We start from the raw sequence: 24,123 nt of genomic DNA, 5'->3' as shown, positions 1-24,123 counted from the left end.
GTATGTGGCTCTATCTGCCTATTACTATGCAAATCGATGCTCCTCTCCTTCCTGAATGGTATTTCATAATGTAGAATTATCTGACAGGGCAGCTGGAGAGACCAACCTTGTGTTTTAGAGATTGGCTCAACTCCAGCAGGAATGAATTTGCTTTCCCAGCCCAGCACAGATGTAGGGAGCTGGAGCAGTTTGGTGGGGGATTTTTATGCCCTCCCTCCCTCCCTCCCTCCCTCCCTCCCTCCCTCCCTCCCTCCCTCCCTCCCTCCCTCCCTCCCTCCCTCCCTCCCTCCCTCCCTCCCTCCCTCCCTCCCTCTGCCTCAAAAGAGAATCTCTGTCTCTCCCCCTCCCACCCTTGGTCTCTCTCTCTCTCTCTCTTTCTCACTCTCTCTCTCTCTCTTTCTCACTCTCTCTCTCTATCGCTCTCTTCTTTCCCTTTTCACTCTCTCATTGTCTCTCCCTCCCTCCCTCCCTCCCTCCCTCCCTCCCTCCCTCCCTCCCTCCCTCCCTCCCTCCCTCCCTCCCTCCCTCCCTCCCTCCCTCCCTCCCTCCCCTTCTCTCTTTCTCTAAATAAAACAATAATAAAAACCAGGGCTTCTAACCAAGTACCGAGTCATCATTCTGCAGAGACCGGTGATAAATTAGAACAGCTTGTCAAGGTTGTCACCGGGGTAAATTAGCAGGAGACTCGTGTGAACCGTAAAACTGCTGCTTCATTTGCCAATTTCAGCTTTGTCGAGGCGGCTATTAACATGCAGATTTCCCTGAATTGTTTATTAGGCCGGCTGAAGCTGGAGTGGCTCTTTTAAACGCTGATTTACTTTACGACTCAGCACAGAGGTAGAAGGTAAAGCAGGCTATGTGTTTGAGGCTGGCTGGCTGGCTAGCTGTAAGGCTGACTGGACGGCTGGCTGTATGGATGGCTAGCTAGCTGGCTGGCTGGCTGGCTGGCTGGCTGGCTGGCTGGCTGGCTGGCTGGCTTGGCAGTGTGACACACAGCAGGGAGCAGGTTGGCTTTCCAGATGTAGGAAGACGTGATTAAAGATATCAGTATTAGATTGTTAGATTGTGACATTTAGCCTATCACAGAGTCACTATATTCAAACATACGAAATACCAACACATGCAGCTAGCTCTACATCAAATGCATAAGCTACACGTGGAGATGAAACACACACAATGTTTCTGATGTATTGAATTTTGATCCCACTGGGGTCTTTGTCAGGACAGGTCAAGAAAGGTCTGGTCTGATGTATTAAAAACCATGGAGGCTAATACAGTCCCTGGTATTTTGTGTATTCTCTTTCCTCAGCTGCAAGACAAAGCTGTACCTGGAGAACCTTCCCAACACCAGCATCATCATCCCCTTCCACAACGAGGGCTGGTCGTCCCTGCTGAGGACCATCCACAGCATCTCCTACCGCACCCCAGACCACCTCATCGCTGAGATCATACTGGTGGACGACTACAGTGACAGAGGTAGGACACCTGGTTAACTGTTACGCTACTGTGTGTATTGGTGGTCAGGGTTCTTACACCATACCCTACTCAGTAACTGTGGTAGGACCCTGGTTAAACTACAGTTATTACAGTATGGTGCTGGTAGGACCCTGGTTAAACTACAGTTATTACAGTATGGTGCTGGTAGGACCCTGGTTAAACTACAGTTATTACAGTATGGTGCTGGTAGGACCCTGGTTAAACTACAGTTATTACAGTATGGTGCTGGTAGGACCCTGGTTAAACTACAGTTATTACAGTATGGTGCTGGTAGGACCCTGGTTAAACTACAGTTATTACAGTATGGTGCTGGTAGGACCCTGGTTAAACTACAGTTATTATAGTAAGGTGCTCTATGTGTCAGATAGGACCCTGGTTAAATCAAATCAAATCAAATGTTATTGGTCACATACACATATTTAGCAGATGTTATTGCGGGTGTAGCGAAATGCTTGTGTTCCTAACAGTATGGCGTTAGTGGGTACGGGGCACTTCACTAGTTCCGTTACCCCTACCAACTCATAGAATCTCACTTTGATTCATCTCTGTTAGTGTATGTTTTTGGTGTCTACAACCCTGGATGTTGCCTCTGGGGGTCTTTGCCTTGAGGATAACCCTGTGTGTGAAGCTAGTAGGAGCCATAGTCATTTGTGTCAACCTCTCATCCGTCTATAGTCAGGTAGTTTGGTTTGGGAGGAGTTGGGTTTTGCTCCCCAGCCAGCTGGTTGCCCTGTTGGCCGGTGCCCTCTTTCTCTCCTGTGGTTCTGTGGATGTTAGTGTTTTGCATAGAAACAGATTCACTTCCTATAGTGGTGTGGCTGCTTGCCTCAGGGGGTGTGAGATAGAACGTAAGCGTTCAGTAGCCAGACCACCGTGGCCGGATAGGGTCAGTCATTGTGTCGACTCAGTGTACTGGATGCTCCCCCGCAGTGTTGAGACGTTGAGACAATCCACTGGAACTCTCAGTCTACTGGCCTTCCGAAGACACACACACACACACACACACACACACACACACACACACACACACACACACACACACACACACACACACACACACACACACACACAGAGAAGACTCACCACACCACAGGGCTTAGCCCGGATCATTCCACATTCCGTATTCCGCCTCTGTAAGCCCATGCATGTATTAGCATAATTGAGGTATTTTAATATTGTTTTAGCGGGCGAAGAGCAACAGCACAAACAACCTCTTGGTGGATGGACTTTAGAGTGTGTGTTCTTCATTTGCATCAGGTGATGATTCAGCCTAATGGGGAATTCACTGGTTGTTTAAAGGAGCGATACGCACTTCTATTTTGGACTTGGAATTCATTCTTGAAGAATATGTCTTATAAATAAATGGTTGATGAGTTTAGTTCAACTGTCATATTCCATCAGAACCCAACATATCAGGTTGTTTAAGTCCAATGTTTGTAAACAACCTAAATGTAAACAAACACAGTATAGGCTCAAAACATGGTTAAAACTCATTTTGATATCATGGATGGTCAATCCTGGCATCTAGCTCTGTTTATGAATTTGAAAGTGGTTACATTTCTCCAGCCCCAGCCCCCAGCTTTTTACCAAAAACATTGGTGGGGTGCCAGCTTTCTGGTGGGGTGCCAACTCTCTGTTGGTTGATTCATGCTGTAGGCCTGTCTGTTCTGTTTACATACTGAGTCAGGTGAATGTGTGGAAATGGGTCATTTGGGTTCTGTGTGTGTGTGTGTGTGTGTGTGTGTGTGTGTGTGTGAATGGCAGCTTTGGGCAACGTTTTGTGTGTTTGTGTGTGTGGGGGATCAGTGTTAGAGGTGGCAGATTCTCAGTCAGTTGAGGCTCTCTGGGACGATAGTCCTCACGGTGGGACACCAGATGGGCACAGCTGCTGCTCTACCCTACAGCTGAATCTATCCCCCAAGGTGTGTGTGTGTGTGCTTGCCTGCGTTTGATGTGCTAATGTTATTGTCACTGGCCATATTATATTGTTTATTATTCTCCCATCTTACAACCACACTTCAATAGTACCTAAACTGGTCAGCTGTGTAATGCATGCCAGATATCCTGGCTACACATCCCAGGACTGCGTTCACCCCCATCATGTTCTGGTGTGTTACACAGAGAAGCTAGGCACGTTCTGGTGTGTTGCACACAGCAGCTAGGCAGAGTGGCCTCTTTGTGCCTGTGGAGGACAATTCTCCAGTGAGGGAAGCAGAAATATCTGTGAACAGATTTTTCACCTGAAGCGAGAATAACAATAAGCTCTGCAGACAGAATAGCTACATTTGAAACCAAACCTTCTGAGAAATCATTTGGCAATGTATAATTATGAGTCATAATGATAATAACTCTCCATCTGTTGCTCGAATGATAAATAATGAAATCAACCTTTATTGTCTGATGCTACGTTCATAACCCAGTGGCACGGTTGTAATTCCCAGTTGTGAAGTCGTAAATACCAGTTGGATGCAGTCACATGCTTTGTACTCGTTGAGAAACACTGATTGGCTAAAGGCCAACAAGCTGCGTCAACCATAAACTTAAAGTACAGCTGTCATGCTTGTAAACAAATTATAATGCTCAGAAACCATATTAATAGATATCTTTTTATAAATAATTTTTGCTGTTGTATTTGACTGCCGAAAATGCAGTTATCAAGGTTATTTCCTTACTAGGCCTCATCAGAGGTCAGCATGTGGGAGAAGTCGGAGCTCAGGGATGATAGACAAGTTTCCCACTAGTAATTACCAGTTGGAAGGGCGTTCAAGTGGATTTTCCCCAGCTGAATGTGGTAAATACCACCTTCCCAGTTTTTGTGAACACAGCATTAGTCACCTACTGTACCTGTGAAGATATCCAATCTATTAAGTTTCAGTGGAAAACTATGATTATGTTGCATAAGTATACCAATCAGTTGGCTACATAGTTTATATGGATGGGCATTAGAAATGATTTCACTGTTCAAATAATATGAAGGTGGAGTGGGACCAGGGGACTTACCTAGGATGGAGAGTGCACCAGAGGACGGGGGGGTCTGCAGCGGTGCGGAGACCACCAGAGGCGAGAGACGGGGGACACGTTGGTGAGGCTGACGGAGCAGCGCCTGGGGAGGGGTGCTCAATGGTGGCAGAGAGGCCACCGGAGGCAGTGCAGCGGGAGGATGGCAGTGCAGTGGGAGGCGAGTTACAAGTGGATCGGGAATTCAGTGAGGCCTTTGGGAATACGTGTTTACATTTTGTGTACTTAAACGTCCGAAGCCTACTACCGAAGATAGATGAGATACGTCTGTTGGTTCGCAAATCAGAGGTGGGTGTCTTATGTTTTACAGAGAGAGGAAGGATCGGAATCGGAATGGTGGGGGGGATATGTGCGTTTGTAAGATCGGACATTGCTTATAACGTTAGATCGGATTTAAGCGTTGACCTGGAGATTGTCTGGCTGGATATCTGCCTTCCCAAAACCAAGCCGATTTTGTTGGGGGTGTGTTACAGGCCGCCCAATCAGAATGCATTCTATGTAGGTCTCGAAATTGTGTTGTCAAGCTGTAATGATTCCCTGGTGAAGGAAATAAGTTTGTTAGGGGATTTCAATACTGATGTCTGCAAAAAGGAAAACCCAACTCACAATGTATTTATGCACTTCTGTAGATCACTTGCCATGACCCAAATGATAAAAGATCCCACCAGGATATGTGAAACAGTGCAAAGTACAATTGACTTAATATTGGTGTCTGATCAATCCAAAATATCACAGAGTGGAGTAATTGTATATGGAATCAGTGATCATTTTATTACATTTTGCACAAGGAGGGTTTTTAAAGATATATTATCGTTTCACAAAACTGTTAGAATCAGAGGACTCAATAAATACTGTGTTGAAATGTTTAGAGAGCAAGTGGGTAAAATTGACTGGTCACCAGTGCTGGATAGTGTAGGGGTAGACAGTGCCTGGGAAGCCTTTCATTAAATGTAGATTCCTTGATGTGGTGAATGTGATGGCTCCCATTAGACGGGTCAGGGTAAAGCAGAGATCTAGCCCTTGGTTTAATCATGAGATTCTAGAATCTATCCAAGCAAGGAATAAGGCCTTGATGAAATGTAAGAACTCGCAAGAGCAGCAGGATTTTGTCGTATATAAACATCACAGAAATTAAGCACAGCGCAGGATGGATGAAGCTAAGAGGGGTTACTTTGCTGATCAAATCATTGAGAACAAAAATGACCCTAAAAAGCTTTGGAAATCATTTAAGGAACTAGGCTGTAGTAGTACCACCAAAAACAAACTAAACACTATTGGACTGAACATCAGGGGGGAGATGGTATATGAAAATGCAGAGGTTGCCAATGAATTCAACATTTGTTTTACTTCTGTTGCCAGCAAGCTGGTTAGCAAGCTGCCCACCAGTTCTGGTTTGTATGGAAACGACCAAGTCAATAAGTATAATGCCGAGTTACGGGTTCAGCCAAACTCTTTTGCAAAGGTAGCAACAGCCAAACTAGCCAGTATGCTAGCAGAGCTTAAATGCTCCAAAGCCACAGGCCTGAGTAATATTCCTGCAAGGTTTCTTATAGATTCTGCTGAGCAAATTACCCCTTGTATTACGCATATCGTTAATCGTTCTCTTGAACAATGCATCTTTCCCAGGGACATGAAACACACTAAAGTTATACCTCTGTAAGGAAGGGGATAAGGTCTGACCCTGGGAACTATAGGCCTGTATCTATCCTCAGTGTAACATCAAAGATCCTGGAGAGAGTTGTACATGAGCAAATGTATGAATATGTCAACAAACACAGTCTAAAGTAGATTTCATGTCTACTTTACTTGACTGACTTCATCAGGAAAGAGATTGATGAGGGAAATATCTGTGGAATGGTACTGCTTGACCTACAAAAGGCCTCCGATACAGTTAACCACTGTCTCCTAATCTCCAATCTGGAAGCACTGGGGTTAAGCAGTATCCCTCCAGGCTGGGTAAAGTCATTTTTATCAGGTAGGGAGCAAATAGTACAAGTTAATGGTTCGCTGTCTGTTTTTACTGTATAATAACAATATGAAAGATGCTTGGTCTTGCCGTCCTTTATGCGGATGACTGTACACTTCTGGTGTCTCACAAAAGTAAAACTATGTTGGAGAGCATACTTAGCACAGAGCTTACTAACATTAGCAAATGGCTTGGAGATAATAAGGTATCTCTGCACTTAGGTAAAACTGAGGCAATTATTTTTGATCCAGACCTAAATTGAGTAGGTCCTTTGAAATCAGAGAGGAGTTAGGGAGGAGGTGCTGACTACTAAAACCTCTGTTAGCTACCTGGGATGCATCCTTGATGGAAGATTGGGAGGTGTGAGCATGGCCACTAAAGTGCTAGGGAAGGTAAATGCCAGGACTACATTTTTGCCTAGAAAGTCCAAGCTGCTTGATAAGGACTCCATGAAAGTGATAGCCACTGCCCTCATTCAATGCCACTTTGACTACACTAGTACTTCCTGGTTTGGGTGCTTATCTAAGCTTATGAAGGGGAAGCTCCAGATAGCCCAGAATAAGCTGATCAGGGTAGTATTGAAGGTGAGTCCATGTACTCACATAGGCAGGAGCTGCTTTCAGGAACACAACTCGTTGCCTGTTGACAGTGTCCCAGATTAGACTGGGTTTGGTTTACACAAGTATTTATGGTTCTGTGCCCAGATATCTAACTGATTACTTTCCCAGTGTTAGGGATGCACACAATCACAGCACCATCAGGTGTTGCAAATGTGTGCTTATACAGGTTCAGGAGCAATGCTAGGAAAGGTATTTTCTTGTATACTGGAGCCTCAGAGTTGAATGAGTTGCTTCTTCCCATAAAAACTAAGTAAAAAACGGTTTATCTTCTGTGCCCATATGAATGACCCCTATGATGTACCTCTGTAAATAACGTCACTCAGAATGACGTAAAATGCCACAACAGCAGACAGTGCAGTGGTTTTCAGGGTGCTATTCCGGTATTTGTTGGCTAGGGGTGGCAGGTAGCCTGGTGGATAGGAGCGTTGAGCCAGTAACCGAAAGTTTGCTGCATGGAATCCCTGAGCTGACAAGGTAAATATCTGTTGTTTTGCCCCTGAGCAAGGCAGTTAACCCACTGTTCCCCGGGCGCTGAAGACGTGGATGTTGATTAAGGCAGCCCTCCGCACCTCTCTGAGTCAGAGGGGTTGGGTTAAATGCCAAAGAGACATTTCAGTTGAATGCATTCAGTTGTACAACTGACTAGGTATCCCCCTTTCCCCTTTCCCTAACAGTAGCCTCAGCTAACAGCAATAGTGAATATGTCTGATGTTTGCCATCATAGAACTGATTCTTTCAACAAAAAGTTTTCTGGTGAGTGTTTTGCATTGATCTGTGTCAGGTCTTGTGAACCCTCCGTTGGCGCGCGCCTGCAGGCTATTTGAAGTGGGGTAATAGCCTACTGTTGTCAGGGCTGACCGGAGGGCTAAATGTGCGCTATGATAGTAAAATGCCTTTTCATGTGAAACGCAACCCATAGCCCATAGCCCATGAGAGAGAAAAAGGAGCTTTAAAAACAATCACTTTGTGCGTCCTCAGAACTGTAGGCTACATTTACAGTGTACAGCTTTAAAGCAGGAGTAAAAAACACAACATTCTAAAGTTCATTGTTTTATTAAATGAAGAATGCAATGTGTCATGGTATAATCCTTGTGTGTAACAATGTAACAAAACAAACCCCACAAAAAAGCCTGCGTCTAGAAAATATTTCCCCATGCTACTAGCCTAGCATTAGGTTTGGTACAGCGGGGGTTAATATAAGCCTTGCTGTCTGCCTATCCAACCTGTGCAACATGTTGCTTTTTTTGTGGTGGGATCTTCATGGTGCCATGCACATGAACATGACGAGACTAAAAGTCAGGCCAATTCATTTATCAGGATCATTAATGGATATATCCAAAGAATTGGCAATATAAACGAAGGTAAAACAAAGGAAAATGCACATAGTTTGCTGTCATTTCAGCTGCTTGATGTGATTGTGTGTTAGTTCTAGTTGGCTAGTTAGCTACAGTAGCAAAGGAGAAGTAACTTTAGCCTAGCTATCCTCAGTGCTTAATTTGTAAATCGGGAAGTGCTGGAACAAAAAGTGAGCACGGGGGGGGGGGGGGGGGAGCTCTGAGGTACCGGAACGCATGAAAAAGAGAATCACCTTTATAATAAAGCATTGCATGCATATCATCACATTTGCGTAGTGGCATGGGGAACAATTTTAGTGGCATAGAGTCTGGGAAAATGTTAGTCTTTTAAAAACGCATTTTATTTGATTGGAGACTTTGGTATAATCTTTTTTAATGCCTTGTTCAAAACAACTAGGAACTCGCAACTGGGAAATCTCAGAATTCCGATTTGTTTTGAATAGTCATCTAACTCGGAATTCCAAGTCAGGAACTCGGGCCTCTTTCTAGAGCTCCGACCTGAAGATCACTGACATCATGATTCCAACTCGAGTTCCCAATTGTCTTAAAATCACCATAATACCACACAAATTATTGAAATGAGAGGCTACTTTGACAAAGAACAACTGAAAAACTGAGATCAATAAAAACTAACTTGTCTTGAATCCATCAATAGCTATTGTAGGCTACAATATGAGTTGTAAATTATAGTCCTAAAAATTCATTCCAGTTCCACTGACTCACCCAATGACGCGCAGCTCCCTCACTGGTGATGGCCGATGCGCTCGTGCCAGAAGCCTCTCTCTCCTGTTTTACTTTGTAAAATACTTGGAAGTTGATCAAGTATTTTGGCAGCCTACAACATAGAGTCTTCTCTTTTCAGCAGGAGCCATTTGCTTTCCAACCTGTTTGGTCTGCATGCTGTTTGTTCAGTGACAGATTTGCCACGTGTTTCCAGACTGTAGGCTATGCCTTGTTATTGGGATACACTCCACACCTAGGCAATTTTTTTAAAGATGCTATTAATCGTCTGTGGCAAAATTATAGGCTTTCTAGTGTAGTAGGCTATTCTGAATTATTTCATTTATTTCTGAACAGACAGCAGTAACTCTATAACTTTGGCAAATGTATTTAAATTCATCAGTGTTGCTGCAGCTCCACCAGGACCCTTCGCACGGTTAAGATTCTATAAGGAAATAAATGATGAAGTGCAATGCTGGAGAGATTAGAATTGCAGGCTCATGTCTATCAGAGCAGAGAGAGGGAGAGAAATCATAGAAACTGAATCTCATTGTAGTTCTGAGAGAGATACGGGGGGAGGCAACTCTAAATAAATACATTTTATCGCTTTTATTTGATTTTTGACATTGCAAAAAGTGAAAATAATTGTTCATGCCAGGAGAGGTACCGGATCCGGCCAAATAGGTGAAAAAAAATCATCTGATAACCCCCTCTAAAGGGCTGTTTCCCTTGGCTTCGCCTCGGGCCTAAGAACAGCTCTTAGTCGTGAGTTATCACATGATAATCCCCAGGTCCTCAGGCCTTATTGCTTAAAAACTGATGTGCTGCTTGTTCGTTATATTGTCTAGACATATGTACTGTTGCTTCAAATGTGCATGTTTTACCCTGTATTAAAGGTACACCTAGTCCAATTATCCTGGTACCTGCAATGTGTGAACCAACCGATCGGAGACCTGTTGGCAAGGACTCAGCTGAATTGTGTCCAAAGGTCTTCACCTTGGTAGAACTCAGAGTTTCCCTCTCTCTGAGCTCAGACCCTCTCTGACACCTTGGGGGGAGAAAATCACCTGTCACTCCTGAAGTGTCACCGCCCGCGGTCACCGTGGAAATATCCAGGAAGTCACTCACAGCATGGAGCTGTCACCACCGCTTTATCTCCACGGCAACATTTAAGGGCAAAGATCCAATTCCCATCAATCACCCGGCAACCGCCCCCAAAAAATGTGATGTGAGAGATAAGAGAGAGGTGTTCTTATTGGAATAGACTGACTGACTGACAGTGTCATTTCTGCAGCTCTCAAACAAGAGGGGTTGGAAAATGGAATATGAATTAGATTCTACCGCTCAAAGCATCAAAGATGACAGTTTCTAATTTAAGCTACCTGAATGACAGACTCAATGAGATCGGTAGAAATCTCAGAACATGAATTTGTTGCTGTCTAACTTTAGACAAATTAGAAATATGACAGGGCATGCCAGGTTAGAAAACACTAAGCGGAAAACTAAATGTTCACAGTAAATACCAAATAGCCTAAATTAAAACTTTAAAGTGCTTTGAAGTTTTTAAAAGAACAATCCTTAACTAAATGGAAGGCTCTGCAAAAACATCCAGCTGTGTATTGTGTGTGCTTTGTAAATGTTTCCTTTTATAGCTAAGCCAAATCACCATTCACCCTCCACAGACAGTAACACACACACACACACACACACACACACACACACACACACACACACACACACACACACACACACACACACACACACACACACACACACACACACACACAGAGAGAGAGAGAGCCCCCCCCCCCCACACACACACACACACACACACATTTCAGCTAAAAGTCTTTAGAAAGGAAAGCTGTTCTTGTGAAAGATACCCTGAGAAGCAATGTGAAATGGTTATCTCCAAATTACCACTGCTGGGCACTCATTAAAACATGGGCGCAAACAGAATTTAATGAATCGTGAAATGTCCCCTCATTCAGTGTCATTTAGCTAGAATCGTGATGGCACTCTGTTAGGCGCTTTTGCTCTTTTTATTCTATGTATTATGCAAAGGGGTGCTAATTGCAAAAATACAATTTTGGGCGACCGAGAGTCATCACCAATCGATTGGTTGAATTTTTTTTATTTGTATTTTTCCATAGACTGTATGTACTGAACTTGTCTGAAGCTGTAAGCACGCTGTTTGATTAAATAATTAAGACACACAAATGACTCAAGAGGGAGCCAGAGATCAATATAGCCTAACCAGAAGGAAAAAAACTGTTTACGACCCTCCTCCCGCTGCTGCTGGCATTTGCAGATTTTGCCTTTACGCTGGGGCGGAGCCAGAGGGGTGTCCGGGGTGGCACTGGATAACCCTGACATCTGACTGGCCACCCCGGGTGCCACCCCAAAATGTTATTCGCTACTGGCAGTTTGATGCTGATTGACATCTCATTTCACCTCTTGTTGAAAGAAGCATTTATTTTGACATTCGGTGCGCACTTTTCAAATCGAGGACGAGGAAAAGAGAATATTAACGTTGGTTGCGAGATACAGAAGAATAAGAATAAGAAGAACATACAGAAGAAGAAGAGAGAATATTCCCACAGCTCCACGAGATACTTTCGCGATTGGTGAAAGCATCATATTTGAAGTAAGTTTTAAACCCGATGCTAAACCTTAGGTTTCCTGGACAACTTTGTGTTGCTGTGTAAGTTAACGTTAGACCTTTGGCTCCATTAACAGACAGTTAATCAGATAAGAGAGATCGGTTCCCAATGTAGCCTAACATTATGTTTACATCTTCGCTAGTAACACACGCATATACAGTGCAGTGTCATAAGTTACAGTATACAAATGCTTAGCTAATGTGAGGTAACTAGTAGGCTACAGCTGTCAGTGTTCAGCAAGTTAACATTCAGCAACTTGAAATCCATTAACTCAGTTAGATCTTTGTACTTGAACTCAAAACGAACAATTGTTATTATCAATCTGTTAACGTTACTCAAAAGATTACCACAACTTGTAGATAGCCTGTTTGCTATCGTAAAGGTGTAAGACATTATAACTATAGCCTGTTTGCTATCGTAAAGGTATAAGACATTATAGCTAGCTAAGTTGCTTACTGCAGAGTAGGGCTAGCCATGATCTAACTAGTAACTTAGGCTAGTAGTTGATTTTAAGGTACAGTTATGATAATGGGGATTTGTAATTAAGATTGAGATTGGACTAAAATGTGGGTAATTGGATGCTTAGATGTAACCATAGACTGTCTTATTTTTGCATAGGGTCAATTAAACCCTATGCAAAAAGAAAGGGAGAGATTTCTTGAAAAGCAAGGGAGAGATATCAGACTTATTTTTAAAGAATCACAAACAGGCAGATCAGGTGCAAACAGACCCCAGCCATTGCATCACCACCGGACCCCAGAGCAGCTCCCTACCTGAGGCTAGTCAGAGTCAGTGTGGTCAGACTTCACAAGGACCCAGTCTACCACCACCAGGTCAGAGCATCTACCAGGCAGTCAGTCACATGCCCAGTTCAGAATTTAAGTTTAGCTTCAGCTTGTAATATATGATTTTGTCAGATTAAGCCTCACTTTAAAATGTTGGTTGTTGATTCATGTGTGTTCTTGTTTTGATGGCTGTGGCATTTTTATTGTGATTATACACTAATGGTTATTGTGTTATTGTAATGTAATAGATGTATCAAGGGATGACACAGAGACCTCTGGCTCTGAGCAAGACAGTGAGCCAGAGCTGCCAGGAGATGTCATCGAGCCCCTCCCAACTACATCAAGCACCAGATATGCTGTTCCAGAAGGACCCAATGGTAGGCCAGGCCTATACTTTAAACTACACATGTTAGTTAGCAGCTGTTAGTATCTAATCTTGTGGATCCCTTAATTATTCATTTCCATAGAGATATAACACATTATTTAACGTGTATTTCAGACACTTCAAGATCCAGAGAAGAGGGTCCTGAACAGCCGTGTTTGAAAACATTTCCCAGAACTCAGCATGGTACTAGGAAAAGGGCTTTCAACAGCTCCTGGTATAAGGACAATTCATGGCTTGAATATTCTGTAAATCAAGATTCGACTTATTGTTTTTTCATCTGTAGGCATTTTTCTCTGCCCAATACACCTGAATCTGCCTTCACATCACAGTCAGGTTTTTGTAACTGGAAAAAGGCACTGTTTAAAGATTCTGGGGTTTAAGCTCCATTCGAAGGCAGAGCATCATATCAATGCTATGTATGCTTGGAATCAGCATAAAAGGGCTATTGACAGCAACTCATCAATGTTAGATGTCATAAATGAGGATCGGGAAAAGAAAGTGGAGGAAACTGTACTTACAGTCGTGGCCAAAAGTTTTGAGAATGACACAAATATTATTTTTCACAAAGTTTGCTGCTTCAGTGTCTTTAGATATTTTTGTCAGATGTTACTATGGAATACTGAAGTATAATTACTAGCAATTCATAAGTGTCAAAGGCTTTTATTGACAATTACATGAAGTTGATGCGAAGAGTCAATTTTTGCAGTGTTGACCCTTCTTTTTCAAGACCTCTGCAATCCACCCTGGCATGCTGTCAATTAACTTCTGGGCCACATCCTGACTGATGGCAGCCCATTCTGGCATAATCAATGCTTGGAGTTTTTAGAATTTGTGGGTTTTTGTTTGTCCACCCGCCTCTTGAGGATTGACCACAAGTTCTCAATGGGATTAAGGTCTGCGGAGCTTCCTGGCCATGGACCCAAAATATCGATGTTTTGTTCCCCGAGCCACTTAGTTATCACTTTTGGCAAGGTGCTCCATCATGCTGGAAAAGGCATTGTTCGTCACAAAACTGTTCCTGGATGGTTGGGAGAAGTTGCTCTCTGAGGATGTGTTGGTACCATTCTTTATTCATGGCTGTGTTCTTAGGCAAAATTGTGAGTGAGCCCACTCCCTTGGCTGAGAAGCAACCCCACACATGAATGGTCTCAGGATGCTTTACTGTTGACATGACACAGGACCGATGGTAGCGCTCACCTTGTCTTCTCCTGACAAGCTTTTTTCCGGATGCCCCAAATAATCGGAAAGGGGATTCATCAGAGAAAATGACTTTACCCCAGTCCTCAGCAGTCCAATCCCTGTACCTTTTGCAGAATATCAGTCTGTGCCTGATGTTTTTCCTGGAGAGAAGTGGCTTCTTTGTTGCCCTTCTTGACACCAGGCCATCCTCCAAAAGTCTTCGCCTCACTGTGCGTGCAGATGCACTCACACCTGCCTGCTGCCATTCCTGAGCAAGCTCTGTACTGGTGGTGCCCCGATCCCGCAGCTGAATCAATTTTAGGAGACGGTCCTGGCGCTTGCTGGACTTTCTTGGGCGCCCTGAAGCCTTCTTCACAACAATTGAACCGCTCTCCTTGAAGTTCTTGATGATCCGATAAATGGTTGATTTAGGTGCAATCTTACTGGCAGCAATATCCTTGCCTGTGAAGCCCTTTTTGTGCAAAGCAATGATGACGGCGCGTGTTTCCTTGCAGGTAACCATGATTGACAGAGGAAGAACAATGATTCCAAGCACCATCCCTCCTTTTGAAGCTTCCAGTCTGTTATTCTAACTCAATCAGCATGACAGAGTGATCTCCAGCCTTGTCCTCGTCAACACTCACACCTGTGTTAACGAGAGAATCACTGACATGATGTCAGCTGGTCCTTTTGTGGCAGGGCTGAAATGGTGAAAATGCTTTTGGAGGATTCAGTTCATTTGCATGGCAAAGAGGGACTTTGCAATTAATTACAATTCATCTGATCACTCTTCATAACATTCTGGAGTATATGCAAATTGCCATCATACAAACTGAGGCAGCAGAGTTTGTGAAAATTAATATTTGTGTCATTCTCAAAACTTTTGGCCACGACTGTACATTAAAACAATTGCAGATGTGCGCCTGCTAACTGCCACTCAAAATATAGCGCAGAGGTCATTGAGAGTCTGATGACTCTCACAACAAGGGTAATTTTTTGACAAACTTAGAAGAAAAAGCAAAGCATGACCCTCTCATAGAGAAAAGGATGAATGCATGTGGCAATGCTAAGTACACAAGCCACCAAATCCAGAAGGAAGTTCTTGAGGGCTTTGCTGAGATGGTACCAAGTGCAATAATAAGAGAAGTAAAAGAAAGTCAAGTTTTTAGTGTAATTGCAGATGAAACCAAAGATTTAAAGAAAAAATAACAAATGTCTTTAGTTGTGAGGTACTATTACAACAGGTCCATCCATAAAAGCTTTTTACACTTTCAGTCAGCTGAAAGCTTAGATGCAGCAGGTCTCACAAAAATGATTATTGATTGCCTTGAAAAACATGGTCTGGACTACAGAAATAATCTTGTGGGGCAAGGCTATGACGGTGCATCTGTCATGGGTGGAAAGTATTCTGGTCTGTCTGCACGGATTAAAAACAGTGAAAGATTTGCATTTTATGTGCACTGTATTGCACATAGTTTGAATTTGGTTCTTGTCGATGCTGTAAAGTCAGATCCTGAGGCAGTTCACTTTTTTGCTCTCCTGCAGAAGCTTTATAACTTTGTATCTGGCTCGTACGTTCATCTCAAGTGGCTTGCGGTTCAGAAAGAGCTGTATCCACAGCAGCAGCCCAGGGAACAGAGACTTATGGATGTAAGGTGGGCATGCAGATACATGGCATGCCGTAATCTGAGGGACAGGAGTTCTGAGAGTGCTACAGGATATCAACACTTGAAAATAGTGGGTGATAGATCAGTGGAGGCAAGGGGCCTTCTTTCTCAGATAGATTTACATTTCATAGGGCTTTTGGTTACCTTTTGTAAAGTGTTTGGTGATGCCAAATGTCTTTCTGACATGCTCCAATCAAGCTCTCTTGACCTAGCAAGGGCTGTGGATCTAGTAGGTGCCCTTATAGACACATTACAGGACTACAGAAGTGAGGGTTACTTTGGAGAACTATGGACAGAGGTTGAAGAGATTGCAGAGCACTGCAAAATAAGTGCACAAACAATGTGTAAAAGACAGCCTAAAACAAGCTTAAGATTTCACAACTCATTGATGATGAGCACTTTAGGACAGAAAAATAGTGACCAAAGTGATGGTGAGAGCTTCCAAAGAGCTATCTTTTATCAGGTGCTTGACAGTCACACAGCTGAGCTGCAGAGGCTTTTTTCAAAGAAGAATTGCGAGATAATGCAAGGGGTCCAGTCTCAACCCAAAGAGTACAACATTCTTGAATGAGGAGCCTCTGTTTGCCTTTGTTCAGACCTTTGAGTCAGATTTAGAGGACCTCAAACATGAGGTTCATCAAACCAAGCGGCTTCTTGATAGGAGAGAGAAAAGTGGAAGGGACAGGCCGTCTACTCTCCTTGACGTTGTTGTGTTTCTAGAACCTTATAAAGAGGTCTTCCGTGAGCTATTTTGACTTTGTAACATTTCTGTTGTTCACCAGTCAGCAGTGCTTCTTGCGAGAGAAGCTTTTCAGCTTTTAAACTGATTAAAACCCACCTGAGGACAGCAATGGTTGATGACAGGTTAAGTCACCTCGGGAATTCTCCGTGTTGAGTCAAGGAGGGCACGCTCCCCCAACGTGGATGAGTTTGTGAAACATTTTGCCAGTGCTCACCAGAACCGCATAATTATGCTGTTTTAAATCTACCTAGGATAATTTGGCACTTAGGCGGTCCCTCTGGTCATGATTAAAACCTGCACTGTGTACTAGCTCATACACTGACATTCTAAAATGATAAATCCAAAGGGTATCATGTCACAGATTTAATTTGGTCTTGATTAGGCCAATTCCAAAACTTTTCTTTGCTATTAGTTAACATAATATACAGTTGAAGTCGGATGTTTACATACACCTTAGCCAAATACATTTACTCAGTTTTTCACAATTCTTGACATTTAATCCGAGTAACAATTCCCTGTTTTAGGTCAGTTAGGATCACCACTTTATTTTAAGAATGTGAAATGTCAGAATAATAGTAGAGAGAACGATTTATTTCAGCTTTTATTTCTTTCATCACATTCCCAGTGGGTCAGAAGTTTACATACACTCAATTAGTATTTGGTTGCATTGCCTTTAAATTGTTTAACTTGGGGCAAACGTTTCGGGTAGCCTTCCACAAGCTTCCCACAATAAGTTGGGTGAATTTTGGCCCATTCCTCCTGACAGAGCCGGTGCAACTGAGTCAGGTGCACGGATTAAAAACAGTGCAAGATTTGCATTTTATGTGCACTGTAATGCACATTGTTTGAATTTGGTTCTTGTCGATGCTGTAAAATCAGTTCCTGAGGCAGTTAACTTTTTTGCTCTCCTGCAGAAGCTTTATAACTTTGTATCTGGCTCGTACGTTCATCTCAAATGGCTTGCAGTTCAGAAAGAGCTGTATCCACACCAGCAGCCCAGGGAACTACAGAGACTTACGGATGTAAGGTGTGCATGCCGTAATCTGAGGGACAGATTCTTGTGTAGGTGGTAAAAGAGGTTAATGGTGTTTGAGGATGTTGTTGGGACCGGTCTGCGGCATATTTTGCGGAGGACGGTTTTCTGGTCCGTGTCAGACGTTTCATACCCAAACCACGTCCATGCGACCTAAGTAGCCCCTCTTTTAGTTACGGTCTCCGTGCTCTGTGTCACGTTCACTCTCCTCCATGTTTGTTTGTGTTGTAAATTTCCTTCCAGAAGAACGCAAAGCGACGTCCAATTGGCAAAAAAGATTGCCGTAAAGAGTGTGATTTGCGCCACAACGAAATAAACAATAGAGCATAGTATGAAACGATAGACGTTTTTCTATCGTCACACAACATATATCGTCATATCGCCCAGCCCTAATCATAGGATTCATTCATGCTCCTTTGATGCCAGGTTAGGGTAACACAAACATTTTCTGTCATGGTCTATGGACCCCCTGAAGTAACCTTGGCCACCCCCTGGCCACCCCATATATAAAACTATAGTTATGCCTCTGCCTTTACGCTCCTGGAGTTGCTAGGCTACACCAACGGTCGGCAACTTTTTCCATTTGGAGTGCCAATTTATCTTTCTAATTCTACTGATCTGTGTGCCTGTTATGATTTTGATATGCACATTTTTATGATACAGTTTCATTTCATTTATAATAGTCTTAGTTTCTCAAAATCATTGTCTGTGGTTAATGATACAAATCTAAAAGTAACTTTTATTGCCATTGCCAACTGTGTAAAAATAGCCTACATAAAGCCAACAAATAAAAACATTGCAGCCTGCAGGTAGAAAATATCCTGAATAAAAACAAAACGTATTCTGGGCCCTCAGAGTTTCCCGTGCCAGTGAGCTCGGGACAGACACAGCTGTAGGTTATTTGTGAAAGGGATAAGAAGTAATTGGGTATTTTATGACTGGAACAGAGCATTACATTTTTCCTTTTAATGCCGAGTGGTTATCGAAAGGGAGAGAGCTGGAAATATTTGCATTCTCAATTGAGTCTAAAAACAGACTTTGTTTACTTGCTGTTTGAGGTCCACAGCTCATTAGTGGTGATATGTTAAGACAATCCAAAATACTATTAGACATCCCCAGATGGGCATATTTATAGGACTACATTTGCGCAGGCCAGGTAGATTAGTCCTACTTCTATATGTGTAATCAGGTGCGAGTCCTTACTCAACAAAGATTATTAATAAATGACAAAACTTGAAAATGGAATGAAATAAACAAAAGGTGTAGCATAGGTTGTGAGTTCTGCAAACAACGTGTCCACTCAGACAATGAAAACGGTAAACAACTGTAATAATAATATATTGAATGCATTAACAGAAATTACCGGCCTGTCGACTAAATGGGGTCAGCCCTAGTATAGATACATTATACAATAAACCTTAATTACATTGAAACTAGTAATTAGAGGTCTTACTTCACTTGGTTGTTTGATGATGAGGTAGCCTAGCCTTAATGGTGACTGTATGTGAGTTTAGTGGATTATCAAAATATAGTATTTGAAAGACAGACATTTTAATGGGTTAGGAATAGGAGATTATTATAAACTGTCCTTGAGGCAGAACTGCTCGATATCTGATGGGCCAGCCTCAGTTTGGCTATATTGTAAAAATTCATGAAAACAAAAATGTTATTTTCAGTCTTCATTTAAGGTTAGGGTTAGGCATTAGGGTTAGCAGTGTGGTTAAGGTTAGGGTCAGGTTTTAAATCAGATTTTATGCCTTTATGGCTGTGCCAGCTATTGACCAGCTATTGACCACTTGAGCTGCCCCCAGAACAAGATTCATGACAAAAACCGCTAACCTGCGAAACACCAGCCTGCACTTTAGATTTCATCCCCAATTCTCTTCTCTAACCCTCCCCATAGATCCAACTGACGCCTTGTCTCAACGGATGCTAGTGATGGAAGTCCTGGAGGCACTTAAAGCCAATGGTGTGTAGCAAAAAATACAGAAATGTAATTCTCTGTTGCCTTTTGGGAGAGCTGAGTGGTGAGGGGTCACGGCATCTCAGCGGTAGAGTTGTTTTAGCTTTTGGCTAAAGCTACAGTCTGGGATTTGTGGATGTGGGATTTACCTTTAGGGAGCTAAATTTGGGGGTAATTACTGAACATTTTTACTCTGCATTTTGGATAAACCAAAACAGGCTTTATGAGATTGGAAGCCAACAGGGAGCCCTTGAGACCACGCATGTACGCATGAACACACACGCACACAAACACTCTCTCTCACACACACACACACACACACAAACACACACACACTCTCTACACACACTCCCTCCCTCCCTCCCTCTCTCTCACACACAGTCTAGCACGCCGTTTCAGACTGACAATGAATAATTACCACCTGTTCCGTTCTGTGTGTGACGAGAGAACAGAGAGTGAATGCAAGCTCAACATATTCTCTGCCAATTCAGAAGGGTGTGTCCTTGGAATATTATTAAATGATTCATTTATCCACTGTCCTGTATATCAATCAAATGTAGAAAGTTACTTTACATTACTGAAGTTCCCTCTGGAAGTCTCCATTCCATTCCATATTCAAACATTCAAACAAGGAAGCTCTGACATAAAATGACATGAGCAGACACTTTAATTAAGGGCTGTATAATAATTTGAATTTCACTTTTCCCAGAAAACCTCGACACGGTTACAGTAGCGTCAAACACTTAGTTTCAATTGAAATGAAATCAAACATCCTTTTTAAAAGTTGTTTTGGGAGTGTTCTGACTTCTACCATGTACAATTCTGAAACATCTGGTTTATGTGTCTGGTGTGTTGCATTTAACCTAGAATTATTCCAGAATAATGCAATTCAATTACTGAATTGACTGTGATTTAGATGGAATTGACCCCACCGGCGATAGAGGTGTCAGTCAACCCCAAATGTATAGGTATCTACAGTACTGTATCTTGTCCACTACTTTTGGGGTCAATACCTAATATAATAATATATGCCATTTAGCAGACGCTTTTATCCAAAGAAACTAAAGCCCTATTGAGGCGGGATTAGTTTTACTGGGGGAGGTTGGGTAATGTAATTATGTGCACGAGCACAAACACCACATCTGTAATTTTAGTCCGGTCCGAATCTGCCACATCTGTCATTTTTACATGGCAGGAGAGTAATAATTCCAGACAGAATAAACTACTGTTTTTGGCAAACTCCGAAGTCTTCTGATAATACTAGTCCCGTGTGAATCGACAGCCCTGTGTTATTGAGAGAAATGTCTGAGTTTGACAGGTGTTGCTCGCGGGTTTGAGCAAGAAAACAATTACTGATTTGATCAATTGAACGAAGTGCTGTGCATAGCCTACATATGAATGTCCTGCATGTATCAACTTTCACAGTGAATGCTGTTGTTCACATGTTTTGTGCGGATTAATTTAATATTGCCAAATGCATCAGTAAAATATATTGTGCCTGTAAAATGCAACCCTTGCTGTTAATAGATCTCAAAGCAGCAGCATACAACTGACCTAAACATTTGGTTTTATATATATACATCCTGTCCAAATCGTCGTCTGGAATAACAGACATTCTGGAGTAATAATTACATAACCAACGTTCTCTAGTAATACTAGTCCTGTGCGAATAGAGCTTTACAGTCATGCGTGCATACATTTCACGTACAGATGGTCCCGGGAATCAAACCCACTACCTGGGCATTGCAAGCACCATGCTCTACCAACTGAGCTACAGAGGACATATACCTGTATTTCTTCCCCTAACAAGACAGGTGGGTTTAGGACCCCTCTTTAATGTTACGTGTTAATTATCCACCAAGCTAAGCTAATTAAGACCTCCGAACGGTGTTGTAAATCGCCTTAAAATGCCTCGATTACGGTACCTTAGCAATAAATAGAATCAAGGTAAGAGGAAAATCCATTGTCTTAAAGACTTATACTGCACAGGATGCGTCTAATGTAGACTAGGCTTTTTGGGCTCAGGATCAGCTTTAAGGATCAATGTGAAGTAAGCCAACTCAAAGCTATGTCCATGTTTTATTTGGCCAGACTAATTGCAGCGACTGAAATATGTTAATTCAACCCGGGCTCCATTGATCTGTCTACTGTACACTGAGTGAACAAAACATGAAGAACATGGATTGTGTATGTGTGCCATTCAGAGGGTGAATGGGCAAGACAAAATATTTAAGTGCCGTTGAATAGGGTATGGTAGTAGGTGCCAGGCGCACTGGTTTGAGTGTGTCAAGAACTGCAACGCTGCTGGGTTTTTTACACTCAATAGTTTCCCTGTGTATCAAGAATGGTCCATCACCCAAAGGACATCCAGCCAACTTGACACAACTGTGGGAAGCTTTGGAGGCAACATGAGCCAGCATCGATGTGGAATGCTTTCGACACCTTGTATAGTCCATGCCCCGATGGAGTGAGGCTGTTCTGAGGGCAAAAGCGAGGGGGTTGCAACTTAATATTAGGAAGGTGTTCTTAATGTTTTGTCCACTCAGTGTACAGTCGTGGCCAAAAGTTTTGAGAATGACGCAAATATTAATTTTCACAAAGTCTGCTGCCTCAGTTTGTATGATGGCAATTTGCATATGCTCCAGAATGTTATGAAGAGTGATCAGATGAATTGCAATGAATTGCAAAGTCCCTCTTTGCCATACAAATGAACCGAATCCCCCAAAAACATTTCCACTGCATTTCAGCCCTGCCACAAAAGGACCAGCTGACATCATGTCAGTGATTCTCTCGTTAACACAGGTGTGAGTGTTGACGAGGACAAGGCTGGAGATCACTGTGTCATGCTGATTGAGTTCGAATAACAGACTGAAAGCTTCAAAAGGTGGGTGGTGCTTGGAATCATTGTTCTTCCTCTGTCAATCATGGTTACCTGCAAGGAAACATGTGCCGTCATCATTGCTTTGCACAAAAAGGGCTTCACAGGCAAGGATATTGCTGCCAGTAAGATTGCACCTAAATCAACCATTTATCGGATCATCAAGAACTTCAAGGAGAGCGGTTCAATTGTTGTTAAGAAGGCTTCAGGGCGCCCAAGACAGTCCAGCAAGCGCCAGGACCGTCTCCTAAGGTTGATTCAGCCGTGGATCGGGGCACCACCAGTACAGAGCTTGCTCAGGAATGGCAGCAGGCAGGTGTGAGTGCATCTGCATGCACAGTGAGGCGAAGACTTTTGGAGGATGGCCTGGTCATCAGCTTTAAAAGGGCAACAAAGAAGCCACTTCTCTCCAGGAAAAACATCAGGGACAGACTGATATTCTGCAAAAGGTATAGGGATTGGACTGCTGAGGACTGTGGTAAAGTCATTGTCTCTGATGAATCCCCTTTCCGATTGTTTGGGGCATCCGGAAAAAAGCTTGTCAGGAGAAGACAAGGTGAGCGCTACCATCAGTCCTGTGTTATGTCAACAGTAAAGCATCCTGAGACCATTCATGTGTGGGGTTGCTTCTCAGTCAAGGGAGTGGGCTCACTCACAATTTAGCCTAAGAACACAGCCATGAATAAAGAATGGTACCAACACATCCTCCGAGAGCAACTTCTCCCAACCATCCAGGAACAGTTTGGTGACGAACAATGCCTTTTCCAGCATCTTGCCATGAGGCAAAAGTGATAACTAAATGCCTCTGGGAACAAAACATCGATTTTTTGGGCCCATGGCCAGGAAACTCCCCAGACCTTAATCCCATTGAGAACTTGTGGTCAATCCTCAAGAGGCGGGTGGACAAACAAAAACCCACAAATTCTGACAAACTCCAAGCATTGATTATGCAAGAATGGGCTGCCATCAGTCAGGATGTGGCCCAGAAGTTAATTGACAGCATGCCAGGGCTGTCAGGACCCGGTGCGAGAAACAGTCACTAAATAGGCAGAACCCAGAAGATGAGGCAGACACAGCAGTACTAGAGATGGTGGTTTAATAAAAAATAGATATCTTCCAAAATACAAAGAAAATCCACAAAGTGGTAAAAACAGCAAGGGAAAAACAAACCTCAAAAGACTAATCCAAAATACAAAAGAACAAAACCAGAGAACCTCTGGAAAATCCAACAAGAGAAAAATATATGTTCACAACAAGGCTTGGGCTGGGGCTGGGTGCTAACATACAAACACTGAGCAAGGAACTGAGGAACACACAGGGATTAAATACTAACAAGGGAACGACATACAGGTGCAAACAATAATTAGAGCAAGGGGAAAACAAAAGGTACAAAAAAGGTGCAATGGGGACATCTAGTGACAAAAAACCAGAACAGTCCTGGCCAAAACCTGACAGAATCCCCCTCCTAGGAACGGCTCCTGACGTTCCTACCAGCCTTCTCAGGGTGGAGGGCCCTGAACTGACGAATGAGGTCAGGGTCCAGTATGTCCTTGGCAGGAACCCAGGAGCGCTCCTCGGGACCGTAGCCTTCCCAGTCCACCAGATACTGCCAGGACCGCTGCACCCGGCGGGAGTCCAGTATCCGGTGGACG

The 24,123-nt window shown here is 43.1% G+C and overlaps 1 protein-coding gene across 2 annotated transcripts in view; it reads left to right on the top strand.

Moving 5' to 3' along the window:
• Positions 1–24,123, top strand: part of galntl6 (polypeptide N-acetylgalactosaminyltransferase like 6) — a 256,754-nt gene that overhangs the window by 58,480 nt on the left and 174,151 nt on the right. For both annotated transcript variants that reach the window (XM_071407443.1, XM_071407442.1), the window contains exon 5: positions 1,310–1,476. In XM_071407443.1, the coding sequence (XP_071263544.1) occupies positions 1,310–1,476 (167 nt within the window). The remainder of the gene's footprint in view (positions 1–1,309; positions 1,477–24,123) is intronic.

The sequence above is a fragment of the Salvelinus alpinus genome, chromosome 6 (genome assembly GCF_045679555.1).
Source record: "Salvelinus alpinus chromosome 6, SLU_Salpinus.1, whole genome shotgun sequence".
In the NCBI taxonomy this organism is placed as follows: Eukaryota; Metazoa; Chordata; class Actinopteri; order Salmoniformes; family Salmonidae; genus Salvelinus; species Salvelinus alpinus.
The sequence above is the reverse complement of the archived record's forward strand: the minus strand, read 5'-3'. Positions and strand labels throughout refer to the sequence as shown.